The sequence below is a fragment of the Oryza glaberrima genome, chromosome 7 (genome assembly GCF_000147395.1).
Source record: "Oryza glaberrima chromosome 7, OglaRS2, whole genome shotgun sequence".
Lineage (NCBI taxonomy): Eukaryota > Viridiplantae > Streptophyta > Magnoliopsida > Poales > Poaceae > Oryza > Oryza glaberrima.
In genome coordinates, this window is record NC_068332.1 from 22,559,167 (window position 1) to 22,572,665 (window position 13,499).

The 13,499-nt window shown below is 43.9% G+C and overlaps 2 protein-coding genes across 2 annotated transcripts; both read left to right on the plus strand.

Annotated features, from left to right (window-relative positions):
* The first annotated feature begins 275 nt into the window (after window positions 1-275).
* LOC127779017 (uncharacterized) lies at window positions 276-758 on the plus strand. The gene has a single exon (XM_052305668.1). It carries the CDS (start codon window positions 276-278, stop codon window positions 756-758), a length of 483 nt encoding a protein of 160 aa, XP_052161628.1.
* Window positions 759-3,311: 2,553 nt separating this feature from the next.
* LOC127779831 (uncharacterized) lies at window positions 3,312-10,671 on the plus strand. Its single transcript, XM_052306743.1, has 13 exons — window positions 3,312-3,983; window positions 5,118-5,267; window positions 5,364-5,576; window positions 5,684-5,773; window positions 6,017-6,130; window positions 6,587-6,856; window positions 6,956-7,112; window positions 7,446-7,523; window positions 8,038-8,138; window positions 8,513-8,683; window positions 8,817-8,891; window positions 9,876-9,968; window positions 10,095-10,671. The coding sequence occupies exons 1-13, from the start codon at window positions 3,570-3,572 to the stop codon at window positions 10,428-10,430; spliced, it is 2,262 nt and encodes a 753-aa protein (XP_052162703.1). The 5' UTR covers window positions 3,312-3,569; the 3' UTR covers window positions 10,431-10,671.
* The last annotated feature ends 2,828 nt before the right edge of the window (window positions 10,672-13,499 follow it).

Below are 13,499 nucleotides of genomic sequence, written 5' to 3' on the forward strand. Positions count from 1 at the left end.
AGACGGTCGGGACGTCGGCACGGTAGGAGCTCAGGGCATGGCGTCGGCGCCGACTGGCGGCGTCCAGATCCGGTGCAGTGGTGCCCGGATCCGGTTCCCCAACGAGGGGCGGCGGCGTCCTGGTAGCTCGGCGGCGAGTTTTGGCGGTGGGTTTGGGCGGTGGCGACCTGGCGGGAGACGCTGCCGGAGCTAGCTCCGGTAGCCGAGCACGGAGGCGCGGCCGGACGACGGGTGTGGCGGTGGAGGTGCCGCGAGAGCCGGTGGTGACGTCGGCGATGCGGGAGGAGGCAACGACGTCTCTAGCCAGATCTAGCTGGCGGCGGCGGCAGCTGCCGACGGCAGCAGTGACGGTGGCAACGGCTGTGGCGGCATCGACTGCGGCGGTTGGCTGGCGAGGCAACGGCCGTGGTGGTCGAGGCGTCGTGGAGGCGGTCGTGCGGCCTCGTGGGTGGCGAGGCCTGCTGTGCAGGCGTCGTGGAGGCCGGCGGCGTGTGGCTGTCGTGGAGGCCAGCGTCGTGCGGCAGCAGGAGGGCGTCATGGAGGCCGGCGGCGGTGTGGAGTCGCGACCGGCGACATCGGGTGCTGGTGGCTGTAGGCTGCGATGGCGGACGGCTTGTGGCGTTGGCCGTGGCGACCGTGGACGTGGCTGCAGTGGAGGAGGTGAGGATGGCAACGGCGAGGTGGCTGCGCGTTCGGCAGCGGCGGCTGCGGTGGCGGTGACCACGGTCACCGGAGGCATGGCGGCTTCGGACGGCTAGCCGAGGGTGTGGCAGACGGCTGCATCTGGCCAGCGTGGCATCATTTGGAGGAGGAGTCGGAGGCCGGCTTGGCGCAGCGAGGCGCAGCCGATGGCAGCGGAGGCCGACTCAGCGCGAGAGGCACGGGCGACGGAGACGGAGGTCGGCTTGGCGCGAGAGGCGTAGCCGATGGAGGGAGGCCGGATTGGCGCGAGAGGCGTGTCCGGTGGAGGAGGCCGACTTGGCGCGAGAGGCGCGGCCGGCGGTGGAGGAGGCGACCTCGGTGTGAGGAGGAGCTGCCGGCGGGTGTGGCGCGGTCTTCGGCGCACGAAAGCTGGCCGGCTGGGGACGCCGGTGCAGGGGTCCCACATGTCGGCAGAGCTTGAGTGGTGGTGGAGCATCGGTGCGTCAGCCGTGGATTCGCAGATGGTGAGCGGCGGGTGAAAACCTAGCCCGGCCTTAGCCGGACCGACAACGACGGTTCATTCCCCCTCCTGAGGGCGTTGTCGTGCTGTCTCACCCCTCAAGAGTGGTTGCCGGGTGAAAGCCATGTCTTGGCTCCTCTGAGCCCCGACGGACGGCAGCAACGGTTTTTCCGTCGCTTCTCTTCTTGAAGACGTTGTTTTGGCATCCCCTAGGGGGCGATCTTGTATGTGTTCATTTGTTGGTCTAACGGCGGTCGGTCACGCTTAGCGGCGGCCGGTTCGGTGCTAGCCTTCTTCCGGATTGTGTGTTGGCGCTATCGGTGTGTGGGGGGTGGTATTCAGGGTTGTAATCTTGTACTCCCTCCATTTCAAAATATTTGACACCGTTAACTTTTTAGCACATGTTTAACCGTTCGTCTTATTAAAAAAATTTGTGAAATATGTAAAACTATATGTGTACATGAAAGTATATTTAACAATGAGGGCCTCATCGTTTGGCATATTCATATGCTTATCAGCCAAAATTTGAATTTTCAACGTTAAATTTGGAGCTAATTTTGGAGTTTTTTCATCAAAGTTTATTTTTCAGCCAGATTTTAGATCGCTAAGAACACATATATAAAAGTTTTATTCACAAATTGATTTTCGTTTGCAAAATATGTCATTTGGCATATTCAGAAAATATGCCAAACGATGAGGCTTTGAATCAAATGATATGAAAAGAAAATAATTGCTTTTTTAATAAGACGAATGGTAGGTTAAAGATGTCAAATATTTTGAAACGGAGGGAGTAATTTTTTCCAGCTCAATAGAACTTCGCACCATTAAATAAAACAAGCGAGAACGTGTTTCAAAACCGTTCACCGGGCGCCAGGCGGTCACAGCTGGTGATGGCGCGACGTACGTACTCCTGTATAACGGACTTGCGGAGTTCACACCACACGCACGGCTCCGGGAGCGGTCCCCCCAGAAAACGACACAAAACTAGCCGTTACGCCGCGTTGCCGACGGCGAGACGGAGATCCCGACCGTCGAAGCCGAAACGAGCCGTCACGATCGGATCTCCCGCGCGTCGTCGTCCCTTTGGAGGCCACGTGGCGCGTGCATGACGCGCGTGGCCGGCCCGGGGGGAGCGGGGCCCACAAAGTGGGGCCCAGGGCCTTTTTCCTCAGCTGTGTTTTGACCGCGTGTATACGTTGCTCCTTTTCTTTGGAAGCGCCGCGATGTCGTTCGAGACTCCGCTCACCGCCCACGGAGTATTTTTCACATTGTAGTTTTTTTCAAATTTTGTTTTATAAATAGATCTTTAAAATATTATTTTCATTTTCACGGTATCAACGTCGTCAACGTTATGGTTAACGTCGTTTCCCTCGTCGGCGAGTTGTCTTCGATAAGATTATTACGGCCGGCTGTCGTGATTGAGCCACGTCTAACCTCAACTTCTCCAAAGATGATCCTCCCTCCATTTCAAATTGATCTAAATATTTTATAGGTACATCAAAACCAACAAAAACTAATAACTATCTCATACTATATAACAAACTCGATACATACAACATCCCCACTATTTCCTAGCCAATAACAAATCAAGATATTGCATGTGGGTTATAAATACTTGTGTGTATGGATGCGTGTATCCATATCCATTTACTCCTATACAAATAACGAATAGACCTAATGAATGAATATAAATACGTAGATCATTTAGAAATAAAAAAAACTATAAAAAAAACTATATGCAGATCATTTAGTAAAAAGCAAAGGTCTCTTTATTACTCTCTTTAGCAGGTTGTGGTTAAACAATAAAGCTAATGGTTAGTCTGACGCTAAGGCGGTGCTAAAGCAAAGTTCAGTTTGTGTGAACGTATCAGAAGGCAATACATGATGTAACATGTTTCTTTCTTTCCGAGTAATGTAACATGGCTGATACTATAACTGGATTAGGCAAGTTTTTTAATTGTCCCGGAAGCGCTAATTCACTCCGAACTCATGTTAATGTCCCGTGTTTTTTCCCCCTTTTCTAATAAATTTACAGTTTTCAATTTTTCAACGGACAAAGCGACAGCATAAACAATGGAAAGGAAACACCCATAACCAAACGAAGATACCAAACCAACTCCACCATAATCTTCCGTGTAATCAGTTAAAAACATTAATCAAATCTTCCGTGACAACGATCCATCGAATCAAACCTCCCCCCATCCCCGTTAATCTCACCGCCTCCCATCCCATCTCATCTCATCATTTTCATCTCCACAAATAAACTCGTCTCGCTCCCTTGCCCACGCCGCCGCGCCGATCGCCTCCCCCCCAGATCAATCGACCACACCAATCTCCTCCTCTCGTCGGCGCAGCCGGAACCCTACCTGAGGCAGACGCCGCCGCCGCCGCATCCCGCGTCTGGGTCATGGAGGGGTTCGCGAGGGCGGTGGAGGACGGGCTGAAGCTGTCGAAGAGGCTGGTGCTGCCGGGGGGGCTGCCGCCGCCGAGGCCACTGGCGGGGATGGACCGCGGCGTTGGGGGTGGGGGTGGGGGTGATGCCTCCGTGGCGGCGCTGCTGCTGCCGTCGGCGCCGATGGCGTACGCGGTGGTGACCGACCCGGGGGCGGTCGACACCCCCGACGTGCCCAGCTACCAGCCATACGTGTACGGCCGCCTCGACCCCCCCGCGCTGATCCCGCTCCAGATGAAGGAGGTCGACCTGTCCGTCGACTGCGCGCTCGGCGAGGCCGCTGTCACCGTCCGCGCGCGGTGGTGGCTGCACTGCATCACCCGCAGCCGCGACTGCGACGTCCGCATCGTCGTGCCCATGGGCGGCCAGGTAAATCTCGATCGGATCACATTTTGGCGATTTTTTTTGTTTTACCCCCTAGTGTAGCTGTGTTGTTCCCTTCTCCTGCCTCGTAGATTTGGTTTGGTGAGGTTCGAAATGATTGGTGCTGTGCTATGTATGATTCCGGCTGTTTGGCTAGTGTTATTACATAGTTGGGAACCATGAATTTGTTGGATTTGTTTTTGCGGCATGTATATGTGCCTCTCGATTTGCAGTTTTGATTCTCCATTGAGCCGTTAGTTCTATTGTTTTCTTCACATGGATGCTTTGTTGGTTTTGTACCTTATTGTTGACTGTGCTGTTGGAATGGTTGGTGGCAACATTATTCAGGTGTTTGCTTAACCCAGTGTTTGTCCAAGTGGAATATGTTCTCTTTTTTTTTTGTTCATATGGTTCGTTTGATTGAGTTGTCTTGAGGTGGTTGACCGCAAATCATGGCGTGCTCTGCACTAAATTCTATACTTTCTTTATAACTAGTTTATGAATTCCAGCTGACTAAATGGATGCCTTTGGTTATATTACAAGAGCAATTTTCAGTAAAAAGTGGCATAAGCAAGTGAAAGTAATTCCTTGCTTTGTCCTATGGAAATCAAACACAAGAAGGAATGTGCTGGTTTAGCAGAGTGGTAACCTGGCTTGTGTATCAAAAATGAGGCAGCTAGGAAGAAGAAATATGTTGATGTGTACTGAAATATGTTGCTTCGTGTCATTTGGAAACATATTGTATAGCTTGTTCTTTACTTCAGCATCTAGAAGTACACATGATGCTCCATTGCTCCTTTTATGTCTGGTTGTAGAATATAATGGCTTGCAGAATGGAGATAATTCGGTGGTGAAGTTATTTGTCTTGGATGACTATAGCATATTATTCATTGGTGTTGGGTGGTTGTTATCTTGCCTAGCGAAGTTTATTAACAACAACTTGGAAATTTGTAATAAATAACTCACATACACTAATATTTGATATTTTGAAACATCTGATTCTACTTTCCATCCGTAGGAAACATCACCATTAAATGAACATTAGGCATCTACTAGTATATTATGTTTAATTATGTTATATGAGTTGCATTAATTTCCATGTTTGTCTTGTTCTCAACCTATGAACGGTTTGGCTAATAGGGTTCAATTCTAGGAGCCGAGGTTACCGTTGGAAGAAGATCATATAATACTCAAGTAATTGAAGTAGAAGATCACACTACAGAGAATGCTGCAAAAGCTGATAGTGGCGGACTCTTGAAACCCCAATTATTTTATTTGACAATATCACAGGTACATGCTAAATGCAGAACTGTCTTTTGTTCTCTTCTTTGAACTTTTGGAATTGGAGTCTTACTTTGAAGATTCATTGCCATCTTGCCGATAAAGATTGAGGGTGGGGCGGATATTTCTGCCACAATCAGATGGTCTCAGAAGCTACACTATGACAATGGACGATTCTCAGTGGACATACCGTTCCGTTTTCCATATTATGTTAACCCATTGCCAAAAGTATTCATGAAAAGGGAGAAAATTCAGTTGACTGTGAATAGTGGTTTCAGTAAAGAGGTTTTACTGCAGGGAACAAGCCACCCGTTGAAGGTAATCATTTTTTTTTGCTAGAACTCTTTTGATCTGCATTTCCGGGCAATTGGCATCAGTGCTTTTACAACATTTAATCTTCAAAAGAGTTTCCCTTACTATTTCAGGAAAAAGGTAGGCAGGGTGAGAAGTTGTCTTTCCAGCATGAAGCAACTGTTGAGAATTGGTCAAGCAAAGATTTCAATTTTTCATACAGTGTGAGTTTCCCTTTTGTGATCTTCTTTATTAGCTGTAATCGGTAGTCACTTCTTTAAGTAGTTATGAGCTCACTAGTTCCTGTGATAATCTGACTTTCCAAGGCTTCTCAAATTTTTCTTTTTTTGTGAGCATATGTTAGTTGCAGATGTAACTGAAATCTGGCTCGAGAACTGTTTACTGTTTCAAAACTGCAATAGCTAAATATATGTTCAGATTTGTCTGATTTATGTTCATTCCTATAGGTTTATTCTGGTGACTTATCTGGTGGTGTGCTTGTTCAACCATCGACATTGCGTGATTATGATGATAGAGATAGGTTCTGCATATTTCTTTTACCTGGAGGTGGCAACAGAAAGGTTAGTTGCTCTTACTTTTGCGGGGTTTCGTCCCATAGTTTTTATTTTTATTTATTTAAGCATATCTTCCTTGAGTGAGATATCTGCAGTTGACAAAACTTTTATATTTAGAAGAGGGCCTCTAGCAGAAACCTTTCTGATGAAGCTAATGTAGAACTACTTTTTTATAGAACCAATCAACAAACCCACCATTCTAAACTGCCATTTGGTGATCTTTTTCTAGTGAAATTCCACTAGCTATGTGCAAACTACAATCTGGACTTCTTTTAGCAAATACTATCAGGATATTTTGCGATTGTAAATCATTAAAGTTATAGTAAATAAGGATGTTACTGAGGTGGCCTTGTTCATAGCACTTTTGGTTTATTGACACAGAAGTACATTCCCTTTTTCCTTCTTCTGTGTTTCACAAAATCTCTCTCCTTGTTCCTATATCTCACCTGAGCAATTCAATAGGTCTTCAGAAAAGCAGTTGTGTTTGTCATTGATACAAGTGGAAGCATGCAAGGACATCCGCTTGAGAATGTGAAGAATGCGATGTCTACTGCTCTGTCAGAACTCACAGAAGGAGATTACTTCAACATTATAACATTTAATGATGAGCTGCACTCATTCTCATCGTGTTTGGAGAAAGTAAATGAGAAATCAATAGCAAGTGCACTTGACTGGATAAACTTAAACTTTGTTGCTGGGGGTGGTACAGATATTATGCATCCTTTGAATGAGGTATTATTGAATATTAAATCTCGATTGTGAATAGATGCATATGTAGTATTCTTTTTTATTCTATTACTGTTAATACTCTCACTTTATTTTTCATGAAAGGCAATGGCATCATTGTCAAGTGCTCATGATGTGCTTCCACAAATCTTTCTTATGACTGATGGATCAGTTGATGATGAACATAATATATGCCAAACTGTGAAAACGGAGCTCATCAGCAGAGGATCTAAATCTCCTCGGATTTCTACTTTTGGACTAGGTAATGTTAAGGAGAGCGTCAAATATACAATTATCTCATTATTCAAAACTCTTGACTTATCTCATGGATCACATGAAAATTCTCCTCCCTACTTTTTGCACCAACGCTCATGTATTTCTCTATCTCCAAATATCCTTTCTTGTGTAAGAGAAAAATGCTTACACCATAAGTCAACAGACCAGTCAGTGTGGTGATATATGCTGCCAGCTTGTGATGAGACGAACCATATTTTAATTACTCTGCTGTTTTAGTTTTGTACTACTTCGTTACTGATTGCTTACAGTTTACCTGATATATTCTTTTGCTCTTTTCATTTTATCACTGGAATAACAGGTTTGTATTGCAACCACTATTTCTTGCGCATGCTGGCATCAATAGGCAGGGGGCATTATGATGCTGCATTTGAGACAGGTACCAAGCCCCTAAACCCTTTTGTTCTCATCATAGCAAACAGTATGCTCTTACCTTTATGTTGGTCTTTAAACTTGAAGGTTAGAACAATGATCTACACAGTCTACCCTTTCTCCATGGATTTCTTAGCTTTTCCTGAGACACACGATATATACTGTTATCTCAACCAAATTATAATAGAAAAACCAAACTGCAATCAGTTCATATTGTTAGAGGTGGCAATAATGTTTTCTATGAAGGGATCCTCTTGCTCTGCAATCTAAGAGCTAGTTGTACTCTTGGTTTGCAATTTTCCACGTAACACTGTTTCTTTATGATCCCTGCATGCTGTTTAAGTTGACACTCCATCTTGCATTCTACCAATACATTATTGTTATTGATCTGGATTTATTCCTGAAGTTCATATCTAAGCAATACTGTTCTATTATATGCATTAATTGGACAAATATGACTTTTATGAAGTCCATGTAACATCTTCATAAACCTTTTTTTTTTTGGTGAATTGTTTTTGCAGGATCAATTGAGAGTCAGGTACTTAGGTGGTTCAGGAAAGCATCGAGTACAATAGTCGCAAACATCTCCATTGATGCTACAGCACATCTTGATGAATTTGAAGTGAGTTAATTCATCACTAACTACTCAATATTGTAAATTTGGTTATGTAGAGATAGATATGTAAGACGAGTAATGCCATCAAGGTGGTTCTGGCTGCATTGCGATCATGTTTCATAATGAAATTGACTCTTTTTCAGTATTTGATTTGTGATTTCCCAACTCATTTTCTCTGGTAGTGTATGTGTGCTGTGTTCATTGCTGCCATACCATCTTATACTGCTCTTCCTAGCAAAGAGCCTGTCCTGTATATAGAAATAATTATTTGCTGTATGGAAGGGTGGTTTGTGGGTATGCTTTTTGTAGGTGTAACTAGTAGTAGCTAGAAAAAAACAGTAGTTTTATTGTCTTCTGACTGTTCCTTTCCTCCAATTCAGATCGATTCTGAATACATTCCAGACATTTCAGCAAAAAGTCCTTTATGTATATCTGGGAAATACCAAGGCAAGTTCCCAGATATGGTTACAGCTAAAGGTTACTTGGCTGACATGAGAGAGATCTCGATTGAACTGAAGGTGCAGCATATAAAGGATATACCCCTTGACAAAGTAAGATGCTCACTATTGTGTACATTTGGTTTCTCTTCTTTCCATTGAGAAACTTGCACAATATCATACTTGGGGCCATAGATTTCTCGAGTATTCTAATAATATATGCATTTTTTTTATTTATGATTTCTAGGTTTTGGCGGCACAGCAGATTGGCCTTCTCACAGCGAAGGCATGGCTTTCTTCTGACAAGCAACTGGAGAGAAAGGTGAGTTTATGTTTCAGGCTTTTGGCTAATGGTTGCATTATACACGTTCTTCGCTTTATACCTCCACCGAATTTTGGAGTCATGAGATATAGTGAAGATAATCGGTAATGTTTGAAAGTTCTCACATTGCTTGTCTGAAGCATTTAAGCATTTAATGGGCAATACATTGAAAAATGCTTGAGTTCGCTTGGGCTTTATGGGAACCAATCTCCTACGCACGTAAAACGGAGCGGTCCATTAGCACGTGATTAATTAAGTATTAGCTTTTTTTTTCAAAAATGGGTCAATATGATTTTTTTAAGCAACTTTCATATAGAAACTTTTTGCAAAACACACACCGTTTAGCGGTTTGAAAAACATGCGCACGAAACATGATGGAGAGGAGATGGGAACTTGGTGTGCCGAACACAGAGTTCCCAACTCACCCCTCTCTTTTTCCGCGCGCATGTTTTTCAAACTACTAAACGATGTGTTTTTTTGCAAAAAGTTTCTGTACAAAAGTTGCTTTAAAAAATCATATTGATCCATTTTTGAAAAAAAAATAGTAAATACTTAATCACGCGCTAATGGACCGATCCGTTTTCCGTGCGGGGAGTTTAGTTCCCAACTCCCCATATCCGAACACAGCCTTAGGGTGTGTTTAGTTCACGCCAAAATTATAAGTTTGGTTGAAATTGGAATGATGTGATGGAAAAGTTGGAAGTTTGTGTGTGTAGGAATGTTTTGATGTGATGGAAAAGTTGGAAGTTTGAAGAAAAAGTTTGGAACTAAACTCAGCCCTAGTGTGGTTGTTGGTGCTGAATATTATTTTGATGTTCGCTTTCCATTTCATTTATTCCCTGAACTAGTTTGAAATCTTTATAGGTCACATTCTCTTGTGAATTGCAGTTGCCCCTGAAATATGTTACTTTCTTTAGTAGTTTGAGTTCCATTCAGTTAGCAGTATATGGGTTTCAGTAACTCCATTTCGTTTGATTTTTGAAGGTGGTGAAACTAAGCATTCAAAATAGCATTCCTTCAGAGTACACGAGCATGGTCCTACTTCAAACATTGGAGAAGGTAGATGCAGCACAAAAGGTAAGTCCCACTGTTTTTATAATAATACTAATGGTCCCTGCTTATAAACTGGTTTACGAGAAATGGATCTTATGACAACCACGCTAGCTCAGAACTCCCAACTAACTTGCCTGTTTACTCGAACAGGTCAAGCAGAAACTGAAAGGTCACAAGGGCCCCGACGAACCTCGACGGATCCCGCTCCAATGCCTCAAGCTCGGGTTCGGCGACCGGGCCGCCACCAGGGAGAACCTCGTCACGGGTTTCGGCGACGTGAAGCCGCTGGAGACGTTCGAGATCCTCAACAAGGCCGCCGGCTGCTGCAGCCGCCTCGCCGACTGCCTCTGCTGCATGTGCTGCATCAAGGCCTGCAACAAGATGAACGACCAGTGCGCCATCGTGATGACGCAGGTCTGCGCGGCGTTCGCCTGCCTCGGCTGCTACGAGTGCTGCGCCGAGCTGTGTTCAGGGTCCGACTCGTAGCCGTCTGGTTTTGTGTTTGTAATTTGGGGAGAGAGGAGAGTATTCGAGTGTACATAGATAGAGTTTGCGAAGAAGAAAAAAAAGCCCGTGCATCTCCATACTGTACAGCTTGATCAAGGATGGTCACTTGGTCAGGTGATCAGGTCGGTCGTTGGTTGTACAATTTACCCATGAAAAAGCCATCAGGTTTCAGGTTTGGACCTCTCCAAAGTCCAAACGTTCTGGTGCTGGTTTAGAGACATTTGTGTGTTGTTTGGTTTTGAGGAATCAAGCCATTTATGGGATGATGGGGGCGATAAGATAGATCAAGTTGTTCTGTTCCTGTTACTCGGACAAAACAAATCGATAGAATCGAGTGGTCAATTGACTCGAACGCCCATTGGCCATTGGGAGTGTATTTCATCCTGGTCATCTACTCCTTTCATTTGGGTAGTGCCATGCATGAACCTACATCGCAATTCGCAAGACGTGGAAAAAAAGATATTGACAAATAACGTATTTCCCCACAAAGGAACTAGTGAGTTCGCTAGTACGGCCAATCAGAGTCCATCCAAATTGGCCAACATGTGGTTATATATCGATTTTTTCCTGTCTCAGTCTTAATGAGGGAAAACAATGTATATTAATTTATGACTTGATGATCTTAAAACTTGCAGTTGCGACTTACATTTTTTTATTTACTCACCCACTATGAACTAAACAATGGCTACTCTCGGCCAGTACAGCCTCTGCCTTGTTGCTACGTCCCATTTTAAATCCAGTTGTGAGTTTTGGTGTCTAATGTTTGACCGTCCATCTTATTTAAAAAAATTATATATATTTCTTTTTGAAAAAATTAGTCATACATAAAATACTATTTATATCTTATCATCTAATAACAATAAAATTACTAATCATAAAAAAAATTTAAATAAGATGAACGGCCAAATATTATACATATATTGTACAAAACTACGATCTTTCTAGGATGGTGGTAGTACATTCTAAACCATTGTTTTTTTTTGCCCGATAACACGAAAGATACATGTGCATGCACACCCTCATGACTAGTGGCGGAGCTAGAATTTTTCTAAACTTAGGGCTCAATTAGTTGAATATATATATTTTTGCCTTTATCTTCTAGTTTTTAAAGTTTTAAAATGGAATTTCAATGAATATTTAGGATCAGGAATAGGGCTGCAAGCCCAAGCTGCCCTACTCCTGTCTCCGCCCCTGCTCATGACTACTCTTATCAGCACGATCAACATACAAAGGTGAAACAATATTTATGATTGTACAATTTTTTTTAAACCCCGATCGTACATTTTATATTTAGGGAAATTTATAGAAGATCACTCCAAATGTCACACTGAGTTTAAGATTTCTGCTATAAGATGATCTTTTGTGAATACTCACCTCCTAGCTCACCTTAGTTTGATATTCCTCCCCAGTTGCTCACACTATTTTTTTTTCTCTTTTCTCATGTGTTATACGACTTAGCTCATCTCTTGATGTATATGACCCTGAACACATTATCTTTCTTAGCAACACAGTGTCACACTGAGCTCATTTTCATCGTTTTTGAATCCTCGAAGAAACCAGCCACCCGAAACCCCATGAGGCAAGCGCAGTAGCTCATCTTTCGACAACCCTGATGTTCAAGTGCGGAGACTCGTGATCACACTGCCCAACAAGGTGTTGGCGCGTCATGTGTAAGAATGTCACAATCGTGTCATCAGGCTTGATCAACATGAGTGGTGACCACAACTCCTCCCGTATTAGTATTCATGTGAACACATGTGGGGGGGTTTTTTGTCACGAGAATGGACGAGCAACGGCAATCAGGGGAATCTCAAATCAAGGTGAACTAGGAGAGGGGGGGTGTATTTACCACAAATCGTCTTATAGGGGGAAACTCAAACTTATAGTGACATTTGAGATGGTTTTTACAATTTTTCCATTATATGTGTCATAATTTAAATCCTGATAAATAGAGTCATAAATGCATTCAACTTCTTCCTTTATAATCCACCCTGTTGCTACTGCGGCTGCTACCGTACTATGATGGTGTCACGCATGACCCAAGCTAGAACTACAATAATTCTTTATTTCATATTTTATACTCCCTCCATATTTTAATGTATGACGCCGTTGACTTTTTAACCAACGTTTGACCACTCGTCTTATTCAAAAATTTTATGCAAATATAAAAATACTTATGTCATGCTTAAAGAATATTTGATGATAAATCAAGTCACAATAAAATAAATTATAATTACATAAATTTTTTGAATAAGACGAAAGGTCAAACGTTTGTCAAAAAGTTAACAGCGTCATACATTAAAATACGGAGGGAGTACATCTTGAAATATTTACAATATCTCACAAGGCGTAAAAAAAAACAAAAACAAAACAAAAATGAACAACACATTTCCGCACAAGGGAAATGATCAGCTTTTGCAGTTCGGCCAATGAGAGCCCACCCATATGGGCCAACATGGATCCCGGGGAGGACAAGTGTCACGACCAGGCTCCTCCGTGTCGGGCTGACACCTGTTTGTTAATGACCACTCATCGATCAAATTACCCCCCTCTCTTTGATTAACCAAAACTTTCTCCGCCATTAATTACTCCCCACGAGGCACAGAGGCCTCGTTAATCTCCGCCTAAATATCGGGGAGATCGTTCCAGGGGGTGGTTAGTGGCGCTTAATCAAGTTGATTAGGCCCGCGCCCCGGGGGATTAAACTAGGGCACAGATGGATGGGTCCGTGCGAAGCCACGTATACTTTGCACGGATCGATCTGGCCACCGTTGGATCGGCGTGAGGCGGCGGCTGAGGATGCGCCACGTCGGCCGCTTCGGTTGCTGGGCTCTTTGGGCTTTGGCTATTGGCTACCCGCACCGGAACACCTGGGTCGTACGGACGGGGTTGGGGATATTCTACCGGTTTAAAGGACTGGCTCTGGAGCTTTGCAGATCATATATCCTTCCTCATGTGCCCTAGTTTTCAGGATCTTTCTGATGATCGGATGGCTTAGGAAATTCTGAATAAATTTGGTTTTAAATAGGAATTTAAGATTTGGGATCA